Source organism: Vicugna pacos, chromosome 7 (genome assembly GCF_048564905.1).
Source record: "Vicugna pacos chromosome 7, VicPac4, whole genome shotgun sequence".
NCBI classification, from domain to species: domain Eukaryota; kingdom Metazoa; phylum Chordata; class Mammalia; order Artiodactyla; family Camelidae; genus Vicugna; species Vicugna pacos.
In genome coordinates, this window is record NC_132993.1 from 70,301,849 (window position 1) to 70,315,323 (window position 13,475).

At 39.7% G+C, this 13,475-nt stretch overlaps 1 protein-coding gene across 5 annotated transcripts in view; it reads left to right on the forward strand.

Moving 5' to 3' along the window:
• The first annotated feature begins 1,457 nt into the window (after positions 1-1,457).
• The window catches only part of CACNA2D1 (calcium voltage-gated channel auxiliary subunit alpha2delta 1), a 420,595-nt gene continuing 408,577 nt past the window's right edge, over positions 1,458-13,475 (forward strand). For all 5 annotated transcript variants that reach the window (XM_072965120.1, XM_072965122.1, XM_072965123.1 and 2 more), the window contains exon 1: positions 1,458-1,913. In XM_072965120.1, the coding sequence (XP_072821221.1) occupies positions 1,819-1,913 (95 nt within the window). In that variant the 5' untranslated portion in view covers positions 1,458-1,818. The remainder of the gene's footprint in view (positions 1,914-13,475) is intronic.

Genomic DNA, 13,475 nt, shown 5'->3' on the forward strand with positions numbered 1-13,475 from the left:
ACACACACAAGGTAAGGAGGAAGGAAACATCACTGGGCCAAGAACTGGAAATCACATAACCTTTAAAAAATTTTGCTAGTTAGTATTATCAGTCTTCCTTGTTTGGGAAGGTTGCCTTTATGAGATGGAAAATCAATTCCGAATTAATAAAGGCCTTTCTCTTTCATAAGCTCCTCCTGAAACTAAAGAAGGGCTAATTAAAAATCTGATGGTCTCCTCCTAATTACAGCTTTTACACATGCAGTATGGTCTTTTTTTTTCTTTTTTCATCAGTAATGGTGCGAAAAGTGCTCTAATAAACTACTGGGGAGGGGGGCATACGAATTTAAGGTGTTTTTAAGGAAACCTTTCCACCTGGTGCATCAGCTCCTTCCTGAGGAGGCTGGTGTGGTCGGGAGAGGCCTAATCCAAGACCCTTCTATTTTTCCTACCAGACGGCCCGAGCACTCCTGTCACTGCTTCTCCTGGAGGTGGAGGTGAAAACCGGTCCGCATTGCTGCTTCCTAGCTCTCTCCTCTTCCCTTAATTCCTCCTCCGTATTTCAGGCACATTTCGCAATTGCCACTTGTTCCTGCTGCTTACTCTTTTCATGCCATCACACAAAGTGAACTCATCCTGCAGCAACCTTGTCAAGGGAGGGTAGTCCACTGGCCAGACCAGGGCGTTTGGGACCTTTTGGAGGTAGTCTCACTAGGATGTTACAGAGCCTTTCTCGTGGCACTGTGCTCCCTGGATGTAGAGTCGCCCCTCCACCCCTGTCCTACTGCACAGCAAGACTAGGGTTTTACAGCGTCGGGTCCTCAGCCCGGACCCTGAGGCTCGGTCTTCGCCAGGTGAGGTACTTGGGCGTGGGGCTGCCGCCACCTTTGGCACTCTGCCACCCTGGAGGCTCTAGCCTCAGGCACTCCCGGGCAAATAAATGGTGCCACCTGGTAGTGAGTCAAAAGTGGTGCTTTAAAATGCAAATACAAACCCCTCCTACACTCGTTGTCAAATCACTTCTCCACGATTCCTAGGCAGGCAGTGGATTCTACGCTTGGGGAAAGGCTGGGGGGAATGCTGCCTGCCGGTGCAAAAATAGCCCCCAAGACGCAAGCCAAGTGCTCGGCTGGAGCTTCTGCAGCCTGTGGATACCCGCTGGGCGGCTGGCTGTCCCCCGGGAGCCCCGCGGGGCCGGCTCCGCTCCCCCTCCGCACGCCGGGCGGCAGGAGCCAGCCGGCGCCGACTTTGGGAGTTCCTCTGCCTTGTATGGAGGGCTGCTCGGGCCCGTCTCCGCCCGACTGCTCTGAGGCCCAGCCCTCCCGCTGCCCACCCCCAGCCACCTCCCTCTGACTTGCCCGGAGAAGCCAGACGGAGCCTCTTTCCGCCACAAGTCTCTCCGCCTGCCGTTCCCCTATTCCTGCAGCCACCCCCACCCCCTCCCCAGTGCCGTCACCCTTCCTCCGCCCCCGCCCCCGCCTTCTCCACAGCAATCGGGGGAATAAATCAGGGAGGAAACGGAGAGAGAGCGAGAGCGCGCGAGCGCCCGCGGGCTCGCCCAGGTCTGCTTCCAAAGTCGCCCTTGATGGCGGCGGAGGCAAGGCAGCCTCGGCGCGGAGCAGCCGACGCGCGTTAGTGGGTCCGCCAGCCGCCGCCCCTACCCCTGCGTCGGGCTTCGCCCCTGTCGCCCCCTTCGCTGACCCACGCCCCGGCCCCAGGCGCTCCAGCCCGCAGACGTTCGCGGTCCGCACGGACCGTGCTCCTTCTCCTCCCGTGGTTTCCAGCACCGGTTCTTCCCCCGGCTGGGGTGGGAGGCGAGATTGATCTTCGATCGCGAAGATGGCTGCTGGCTGCCTGCTGGCCTTGACTCTGACACTTTTCCAATCTTTGCTGATCGGCCCCTCGTCGGAGGAGCCGTTCCCTTCGGCCGTCACGTAAGTCGCGGGGCCGGGCCGGCAGGGCGGGGAGTGCGGCCCGGGAGGTGCCGTGGAAGCTGGGCGCCGGTTCGGTTCCCGAGTTGCGGGGCTTTTCTGCCCGTGGGGGTGGGGAGCGAGCCGGGCTTGGATGTGGAGAGGCCGAGCGCGAGGTGCGCGCGGCTCGCTGCCGGAATGCGCACGGAACCGGCGTCTCGGGAGCCTCGGCGGGGCCGGGCTGTCCCGAGAAACGTCCACCGACGTCTCCTGGCTCCTCAGCCCATCTCTGAAAGGATTCCTTGGACTCACGGAGTTAAGCTGTACTGTAGGAAAAAGTTTCGAGCTATATACCCGCTCTCATCAAACCCAGTTCAATAAAAAGTTGTGTTTGGGTTCGGTATTTTGCAAATCGGTAATTGCAGGCTTGCCGAGGTAACGGGGACTTCTCCCGCATTTGGCCTCTGGGATGCTCTCTAATTGCTCTAGTATCCAAACTCGTTTAGATCCCAAATTACTGGGCGCTCTCGACAGCCTTTCTGGTAGAAGAGTGCTCGCTCCTCGCACCTAGCTGCTGTCTACCCCAGGGGCTCGCAGGTGTTGGGACTCTGCCATTCTACCGCACTCACCCTCTATTAGAAACATCTGAGTGCCGGCAGACACGCGGTTCCTGTTCTTAGAATGAATAGAACTTGTCCTTTGGCGGAGGGACCGAGCGTTTCCAGAATCTCCTGTAATTTTCTCTCATTTTTAACATTTCTAAAATAACTTTAAAAAACCTCGCTGCTGTTCTGGAAATAGAGTATTTAAAGGTAGCTATGGAATCACACGGCAGGAAGGGAATGAAAATAATAATTCTCTCAGGCTGGAAAAAAGAATCAAAGTCAGTGGCACATAAAAATGTATACATATTTTTAAATGCACTGAATAGCCTATCAGGCATTCTGGGAAAGCATTTATTTTGGTTCTTGAAGCTACTTTAAAGCTGCTAAGAGTAGGTAATTGTAAGTGGATGAGTCACTTTTAATGCATTTTACATAACAAAAACAAAGCCCAAGGTAGCCTTCCCGTATTTTTGCTGTTGGGAATTATTTGCTGTCCTTTGTTGGCTGAGTGCAGAATACAGGAGTTTTTGGTGGGTACTAACTACCAGTCTTTACCAATTGAAACCCTGCAGCTATTATTTAAGATCCAGCTTAAAGTATTTATTACCTTAGATGTCAGTGCAAGAATCCAAAGGAAGCACATTCTAACCCGGAGAAGGGGAGTGTCTGATATTTTTTGTCATTGATTTATAGTCATGTTCCTTTTTAGATAATCTTCCATAAAAACAATTACAGATCCTTTTTGTTATGAAGGAAAAGAGTAAATGCCATCTGTAGATCTTCCTTTAATTGGCAGGATGTTCCAAGCAGATGTATTGAAACATGAAAAAAAAAAAAAGAATTATACTAAAGATGCTTCAAATTTATTCTCTCTTATTAAGAAATTACACTTAATTTTTTTAGGCTTTTTGTAGCATGGCCTCTAAAGCAAGAACTCAAGTGAGTCGCTTGCATTTTGTGTCAAAGAAGTAGCTCTTTAAAAAAGAGTCAACGTGTCTGGTTTACACATTTTCAGAGTGTTATTTTTAACTGCCAATTTATCAATATTTCTATCCTTTGGAGGGAATGTATCATCACACCATTGGGGAAAACTATGACTTCTTAAGATAAAACAAAATACAATCTTTTATTTCTGAACAGACCATGGTAAAATATTAATGGTAAAAATCCTTAATTCTCAGAAAGACATCTGCAATAAATGCTTTCCTAAAATTAAAATAGCTCAATTTTCATGATCAGAAATTCTCTAAAGCTAAAGAAAATAAATAGTGGGCAAAAATAGGAATTAGGAAGCCACGATTTCTTTTCTTTGAAAGGACTTGAAATTTGTTTTTAACAATGAAAATTTAAGGTATTTTTGAATAATACGAAACAGTTATTTTGTAAAAAAGAGATTACTACTAGATTTTGTAGGGCTTAGTCAGTCTCTTATAGGAAATACCAATATTTTTGTAAGGCTTCTGCATCTTTAATTATTTGAAAAGTTAGTAACTCCATCTTCAGAGGAGAGAAATGATAGTTGACATTTGTATTTCATCTTCAATTTCTGAATAAACTTTATGAAATTAAAAAAAATGCAGCGTTAATTTTACCAAGATGCAGTGCCATTTGCTTTTTCTTTCAAGAAAAGAATTCATATGGAGTATTCATCAGGATAAATCTCAAGTATTTTGGAAAAATTCCAGGTTCATAAAACTCAGTACAAAGATTATAACATCACTAAAGGTAAATTATTTTACTTCTATATGTACATTTCTGAGAAAATAATTAGTAAATTCTCTTTAGTATTTGATCATTTTATTTTTCCCAGGAAAAGTAATATAAGAAGTTTTTATCATCAGATGAGAAAGTATATGTCACTAATACAGTATAAAATTCATTATGCACTCATTGGAATGGGACCTGAATTAGAATTAGTCGTACTAAATTTTTTGTTTGTTTAGAGTGTTTACAATCATATTAAGGGCTTAAGTATTATAATAAAATAAATAATATATCATTCTAAATATTTTCTTTAATTTTTTCTGGTTTAACATAGTAGTTAAACTGTAAGAGTTAACACTAAAATAACTGGTGGTTTTTTTTTTTTTTTCGGACAAAGGAAGAAATTTTGATAAAATTCTTTTGCAAGGTTAGGTTTTTCTTTGGGAAATGATTGTTTCAATAATGTGTGAAACATAAATATGCCATATGATAGCAACCACCTAATGCATGTTGCTTTGTATGTAAGTGGAAAATACATCATTTTAATGTTAAAGTATGCATATGTTATGTTGATGGTTTAAATTGTAGTTTTCTAAAAGGGAGTTATCGCTTGTTCTAGAAATAATTTCTTGGCACATACGTGAAGGCACGTCTATTTTAAAACTCAGGATAATATGTATGGTAGCCAGTATTGTAATGTTAATTTAAATCTGTCCCTCCTAATTTTAGAATCTATTTACAAATTCAGTTTTTAAAAAAGCATGTAGTTATAACTGCTGTTCTTGTTAAACTTTTATCTCAGTCACATCAAAATGCCAGTCAGTCTAGAATAATTGGCTGAGAGCCCATTGGTATATGGGGATTTTAATATAAATTACATAATGGGATAAATATATTAGTAAACTACAGGAAATAAACATAGCATCTCGTAAGAGAATAGTACTTTTGTTTTAACTAATTAGGATATAAATCTTTTTTTTTCTATTATTAGACACATTTATATTTAAAGGCTATAGAAAATAAATATATCTATGCCCTAACATTGGAGTGGATATCTTTTTCATGTATTAGAAGTGATATAATTATTCTCATCTGGGCTTAGCAGTTTCTATTCACATAATACATACAGAAGGAAATGTGCCTTATGATAAAATATGAAATAAAGTATTAAATGTAAACTAAACCCTGAAAACAGTGAACATTAATAAGTCCCTTTCTCAGGTCTTGGATTTGTTCTCATCAGCTTAACATGACAACATTTATTATTCCACAGGTTTATATCTACTGTTGCATATTTTAAGTAAGTATTTATAAAAATGCAACAGTAGATACATTTTTCCTGAAGAGTAGTAACATGATATTGCATTTATTAATGTTTGTATATGAGTATATGTGTAGTTGTTTGGATTGGCATCTGAGTGAGCATTAGGCAGACTGAAATGGATATAATCTAAAAAAAAATTTGAAAAGCTATAAGAATCTAAGCTTACTATAGTTTATAAAAGGAAATAGAATGTACTTCTATTTTTTTCCTATGGCTTTCACAAATTTAATTTAATAAATACATGTAAAATCAGATAAACTATAGGAAGTTCATTTTGAACATAGATAAAAACATTACCGCTCTTTCTTCAAGGAAACCTTGCTGGGTAGACACCTTTCCAATATTTTGCCAACTTTGATAAAAATACTATCATAAAATGCTCTTCCTTTTTGAGTTTATACATGGTAAGTTTTTGCAGAAAAAAGTAACACATGCAAATTATGTACTCAGATTTACTGTTTATGTTTAGAAGTATATGTTCATAAGAAATAACATATTTAGGATCTTAAAAAATAATACAAAAATTGTGCCCGTAACAAACTATATTACTTAATTAATTTTTCTCTAGAGTATCGTTATATATAACACATACACAGAAATTTCTGTTCTCTTTATTTTTTAATATAAATGAAAATATCCAAGAAAGTAATTTGTTCTGAATTCACAGACTGTCTTTAAACTGTTTATAACCTTGAAGTGGAGATTTACATGGTTAAAATGAAATATATTTTAGGCATTTTGCCCAGTTGGTTTATTTTCTTCAGTGTCTTAGATGGATGGTTAGAATCAACTCTAACATGAATATACTTAGAAATTTGGGGAAAAGAATCAGAATTTGTTGCAGTATTTCTACAGAGTTACATTTTATTGTTCTTTAAGTGACAGCCTTCCATCATTTGTAATAAAGGAGCTATCTGTGCTAGTATTTTAAAAAGCATGTAAGCTGCTTACGATGGGGAATGACCTGTATTCTATTACATCTATTCCACATTTATGTAAGGCTTACATTGTGCAGCAGGCACTGTCACACTGTGGCAGCCAGTCCTTCTTTTCATGGACTGTCGACACCTAGTACCACAACTGTTCCCAGGCCTTTGGCACATTTTTTTCCAGTAGACTTGGAACTGTGCTGGGATGGCCAGCCATGTACCTTACACATGGTTCATGTTTTGTGTGTACAAAATATGGAAAAGATTGTGTCATACTGTTTACAGAGTTGAAGGAAAAAGGTGATTGACCTCAATGTCAATTGAAATAAAAATGGTAGCACTTTGTGAAGAATACTGTGTTTACCACCTTTCCTTGAGGGTCCAAAATATATTAACGTTGCATAATTAGATAATTTGTCAGGTTGATCGTATTGTGGTATTGTATTAAATAGATAATATTGTATGTGTCTCTCTGTCCATAGCTTTCTATCTCTGCCTCTGTGTCTGTCTGTATGTGTGTACACACACATGTATTTAAAAAAAACAAAACTCCAGGTGGTTAGACAGGGTAGAATGACCTCAGTAAGGTAAGTTTTTTTTAACAGTGTGCATGCTTTAAAGTCTCTGCCATTCCATACCTATTTATAGGGATTCAGTCCAGAATATTTTTATAACACCAACATTTAAGAGTAATTTGTCAAATAAGATAAGTTATTAACATAATTGATGAGTAACAGAAGAAATAGGATATCAAAGGTAGGTTTGTCATCTTTTAAACAAGACAAATATGAGGAAGAGAGTATTGCCCTTGAAGTGTTGGACATTTATTAAAAGGTCTTTGTATATAGTAAGCAGTGTTACTTCTGCCATTTAGATATGGGATACTTTGAAATTTGTAAGTATTAAACATTTGGTGTGACATGTTTTAGAAATGAAGAATAAATGTGCACAGATTTTAAAATTTTGTAAAACAAACTTCGAGATTTCTCTTTCTTACAGGCGTTATACAACTTGTGGGAATTGAATTCCATTGCTCCTTTAAAATTTGCCATTTATACAGATTCCAACAAGATTATAAACAAGGAAAAGATTGACATTGTGACCTCAACAAACAGGCACACTTTTACAGTTAATTTCAGTAATTCAGAATCAGGCTGTTATACATGAAGCAATATTTAAAGTTCTCTTTGAATATGAATGTAGAATATTTCTGGCTAAATGTTATTTTAACATTTGCTTCTGCTGATTTTTTTTTAACCATATGCTTCTGCTGGATTAAAAAAAAGTAGGATACATTTTAAATTCTGTATCATAAATGGAAGAATAACTTTAGCTAGAATGATGACAGTGGAATATAATGGTGCTGCCCATTTAAAATTTTACATTCAGGTTTGGGGATAATGGTACTGTTTATCTGAAGTTCTTTTCCTTGAGTAATTAAAAATTTATTATGGTAGTCTCCTGGCAAATTATGAAACATAATTCCTGTATTCTTTTATTCAAATAATTAATTGCTGATTCTTCTCTTTCTTGCTCTTTCTTCCACACACACACACACACATACACACACACTTACTATTAGTCACAATTTATTGTTATTTGTACATAATATCAAATCAAATGAGGGAAAAGTTTTTTTTTTTTCCCCCTCAGGTTCCCTGTGAGCAGAAATCAATTTTGAGCTTTCTCACTTGAATCTTCACTCGCTTTTTCAGGGGACTTGCTCTTACTCCTCGATATTTCTCTCTCTAGGATGGTTGTTGAGGGATTTTGATGCTTAGATAAGTCTGTAATATGTAATCAACACATTTACTGAAATTGTCAAAAGGTCTGGACAGTTGTTTCTTTTGACATTTGCCCACAATTATACTGCGCGGTTAATCGGGGAAAACGGAAGAGAGCAAGTAAAATTGGTTTCTAAGATACGTACTCTCAAGCTATATAAAGGGATGGTTAGACATTAATGATGTGTTATTTTGGGGGTTAAAGGAAGAACAGCGCAGTGAAATAAATGGGCTTAGGCACACTAGGAAAATCTGTTTTAACGAACTGATCAAGAGGCATTGTGAAGATGCTGTGAGGAATGATGTGTGTGTCTCTAGGGTAGACAGAGGAGCCTGCGGATTTACGAGGTTTGAAATTACATAAAAGATGCTAAAAGTGGCAGTTGGTTATTTCCTTCTTTCCCACTTCCCATGGGAGCTTGGTTATCCTGGACATGCTGTTTACATATTTGTTTTTAGAGACCTAAATATTCATATATGGAAATTCACCTTAGAAACCAAAGACAATAGAAGTGTCTAGGTCTCAAAAAATAGAAGCAATTAAGCTGTCTTTTTTTTTTTTTTTAATAAAACCCGAGGAAAATGGTTCGTTGGGTAAGTAATATTAGTATAGCACTTTATTAAAAGGTCAAATGCTAATAATCCAGAAAGAAATTCTGTTAGTAAACTTCTTCCGTTATATTATAAGAAATGAAATAACTTGCAGGTTCTAGGCTTCTGGATAGTACACCTGACTCGTTAGACCTCTAAGTACATAGACTGTCTTACATTTTAAAAATAGTTTTAAATTATGCTGTCTCTTTTAAACTCTCCTACTTCAAAGATTTTTAACATCAAATGTAATTTAATTCAGTGATGAATGCAATTATTATTATTCAGTACAAATTATGTAGTGCATTGAACTGCATGCTGAGAATCCAGATTGAGGAAGAGAGTCCCCCGAGGAAGACATTCACAGCTCCAGGCTGATGTGAAGCAGTGGAATCTGACAAAGCAAGACCAAGGAGAGACACATAGCATGGTGAAGAAAAACGCACAGGCTGTTTCATGTTAGGCATAGGACTCCTGGGTGGGAAGAGATGTTGGTAGGACTGGATCGTGAGTTTGAGTCGAGGTTACACAATACTTATATCAGAGCTATCTTCTACACGACCCCAAGGGGAGTTGGGCAGTGTGCACAACACTTGGATATTTGTGGTAGCCCAGCTCTGCATACTCGAACAAATTTGGCTTTAACCCTAAGATTTGTAAGTTTAAAAGTAAAGTTTTGAATCATAGTATGTGGAAGGTGGATTAAAAAGGACCAGCATTTGAAGCAGAGACAGTGAGAGCTGTTAGTAGACCATTGCCGCATTCCCAGAGTGAGAGATGCCCAAGTTGTAAAAAGAATAGTTGCAGTGGGAAAGCAAAGCAGGGATGAAGCAAAATGTAGAAGTGAATTTTCAGGGGCTATTGGTTATGGGATTTAGGGAATCAGGAAGAGAGAAGTGGAGATGACTAAGCTCTTTAACAGGTGCATCATGTTACATTGAACTTCCTAGACTAGAGAACACAGGAGGAATAGCAAGTTGGTGGGGTGAAGATATTGTGCTCACTGATGGACAATTTTGAGTTTGCAGTGTCTGTAGATGGCCATTAGGCCATTAGAAATACATATCTGAAGAGGATTTGGAGTCACATTCAGTGTCTTTGAAGCCAGAGAACAGATCCATCCATTCCTTTAGCAAGTATCTATTTAGTATCTGTTAATATAAGCATTATGAGTTTCAAAAGAAGAGTTTTGAATTACAGTTGCATTTGCAGGGAGGTCACACAAGATGAGCCCTTTAAGGAAGTTACCATGCCGTTGCTGTTGCGAGAGCAGTTTTAGTAGAATGTGTGGGATGCAAGCGTGGTTTCAGTGCCTTGAGGAGCTTGTGGCAGGTGGGAATATGAAGGCAGCAAATGCAGGTTGTTCTTTCAAAAGGATCTTGGTGATATGAGGAAAGGGAGAGAGAAAGTTCAGAGGAAGACAGTGGAAGGGATTTGGTGTTGTTTTGTCTTATGTAAAGAATCAAGTTACTAGGCCATTTAGGATTGCAGGTAGTTGAAAATCGTAGGACTGTCTTGAACCAAAACGGGAAATATTTTTCACTGCTAGTGGAGCTACGTCATCAGTCATGGGAGTCAAGGTGAAAGATGTACTGACAGCTGCTGAGAGGGGTGGAGCTGTTACCAGGATCTTCTGCTCCAGCCTCTGGTTTTCTTTGATTCCTCATTCTTCTCTGTCCTTGCAAACTGACTATCTGCTTCCTGGTGCTCATGTTCTTAAATGGCTGTCAAGGTTTACATTTTCCCCACTGAAGCTTTGATTCAGTGTGAGACTAAAATCCTAGTCCAAAACATAGCCTCCTAAAGAAGTCTTTCTAGTCTGAATATGGGCCAGATGGCCATCTGGAGACAATTCAGTTGTGACCAAAAAGAATTTTGGTTGCCTGAGCTTGGGTCACTTCTCACACCCTGGTCCCATCTGACTAGGAGGTATTGCATTGCAGCAGAGCAGTTGCTAGTACCATAGATAGAGGAGGAGGAAATTCTTAGAAAAAAAGCTCCTGGGGGTTGGGGGAAGGCTGTAGAGACAACTAAATAAGTGTTACCACGGGGGAGATTTGAGCATATCAGAGAGAGAAGACCAAATGGCAGAGAGATGAAAGAGATGAGAGAGGCCATAATTGATGGCTGAGTGTTCTGATACAGGCAGATGAGGAAGGGATCAGGACGAAAAACAATGTCTTACAAAGCAACTTTTGAAATATGAAACAGCCTTGAGAATTAAAGCAGATGGTGGGAGTATAGGATAGGTACACTTTTAATTTACTGGAAATGTTTTTGGAGTAATGTTCCAAATTACATATTCTGTTCTCAAGAAGGAATGATGTGATTCAGAAATGTAATAAATGCACGTTAGTAATGTTCAGTTTTTGAAATGTACAGACTAGAGGTTTTCTTTACTTGATAGTAACAAGACTCTAGTATATCACTCTATTCCCTGTGGACACAGCAACATTTGATTCTCTTTTGTCTTTATTTTTCTTTGACTTATTTTTTAAGTAGAGATTATCATCTTGAAGATGCACACAGTTTTGTGAAATGTTATTAGATTTAATAACTGTATGTGCATTTTGAAATTGCACCATGGTGGGTTGAAGGAACTCTGCACCCCATGGTGTTAAGAAAGGTGTTACAGAAGTATCGAGGAAAAGGAAACAAAGAGCAAATAGCTCTTGCTTTTTGGCAATTTAGTATTAATTCACTTACTAATTTTTGGGCAGATAGGAATCGTTTATGGCCCTGTTCTCTTGGTGCTTCCCCCACCCCATATTCCAATCTTTAGCAGAGGGCAGAATTTGAATTGAAACAGATCCTTGTGAAAAAAAAATAGTAATGAATTTGATAAAATAACAAACCACTGACAGAATATTCTTGCAAAGCATGTCCATGGTCATTCAGTGTGTATAGAGGCACTTTGGATCTCCTGAATATCATGGGCAGCTGCCATCACAGCAATTCCCTGACCCTCCAAGATGACTGAATGAATGGTTAGGCACGCAAATGCCGGCAGAGCTAAGAATTAATCTTCATCTCATTGGTACTGGTGCAGTGTGGAAAAACCACCCTTGTGGTTTGTAACAAGAGATGAAGAGAGTTAGCGTGGGCTATTTATTTCCATTTTGTGACTTTGCTCTTTTTACTCTTCCATAGGTGTTCACAGTTTGAGCTAATTTTGATGTTTCTACCTGCAGAATGTCTGGACACTAATCATTACTCATAGCTATATTTCACTTATTATAATACTGCTTTCTGACATTTTTTGAGCTCCTGTATGCCAGGCACTGTGAATTAACACCCTGCATGTGTTTGAATCTGTCCCACCCTCATGTAAGTCCCCTAACATGAGTGTTTGCTGCCCTTCTGTGGTAGGAGCCTTGATGTCGTAGCATTTGTTATCTCACCCTTCCCGTTCTTGTGGCCAGCTGCATATTCCAGCGGTGAGTCCGAGGGAGAAGAGGAGTCAGTGTAGAGTTGAATTAACACTAAATCCCAATTTCTCCATCTGCAGAACAAAGGGAATATTGAGCTAGTCCTCAATCACGGTATTGTCTTATGGGGATCAAATGAGAGGACGTGTGAGGAACTTTGAAGGACTGCTTAACGGCTTGGCTCTATTGTTTGTACCATGTGTGATTTTTCTGCCTTCAAGAGATCATGAATTGATGACTAAGGATTAGTGAGCTAGATTATTGTGCTGATACATCATTTGGGCCATGAGAAAAACCTGACAGGAATGGGGAAAGGAGTGCTTAGCAGATCTTAATAGTGTCTCTTCCTAACTCTTGTGTAGCTTTTAATCACAAAGAGGAAAAGAAAGGAGATGCAGTGGACTAGAGTGAGTGAAGTGTCCATCTCTGGGTGAAGGACGCACCCTGTATCCTAAAAGGGACCACGAAGAAAGCAGAACCACAGAGGATTTGATGTGCTTCGTCTTGGCATTTCGGCCAGCACCTGTTGTGTGAGAACTGAGCCACAGGAGGTTGAGTCTATTTTTAAAAGTCGTAACTTTGCCGCTGATAACCTCTCATTGTCAAACAGAGATGTGGGTTTTCAGCTTCAAGACAGAATCTTTGAAAGTAAACAAAGCGGTCTGTCTATCCATGATGTTTATAGCAGTGATTCCAGACTGCCCTACAAATTGGGCAAAGAGAATAATAAAATCGATACCAGTTGCCTTTTTAGCAACCAACACAGAAGTCAGGAGAAAATCTGCCAAGGGTGTACTGGAAAAGGCCAATTTTCGTTGACTCATCCAAATGATGATCGGTTATACTCATTTAATCCCTCCCCTTACCTTACAGTATAAATGGAGACTAACCTTTCACGAACACTCTTCTCTTGTTGGTAGAAATCAAGCACTGAAATGAAATTTCTGTTGCATCCTTTTAATTGATTCTAGGGTGGAAGAGATGTATGAGATGAAGCGATACGTTAATACCACAACTCGTGGGCACAACCTGATGATAAGCATCAAACGGCAAGTTTTCAAGTGCCGGGAACCTGCTCTTTTATGGCAGTCATTTTGACATTTGCCACGGAAAGGAATGTGTAAAATTCTTGTGATGTCTGTCACTGTAAAAATACCAGCCCTTTGCCATGACATTATATTAGACTTGACTTGAATTTGCATCTGAGAAAATGTGAGGAGA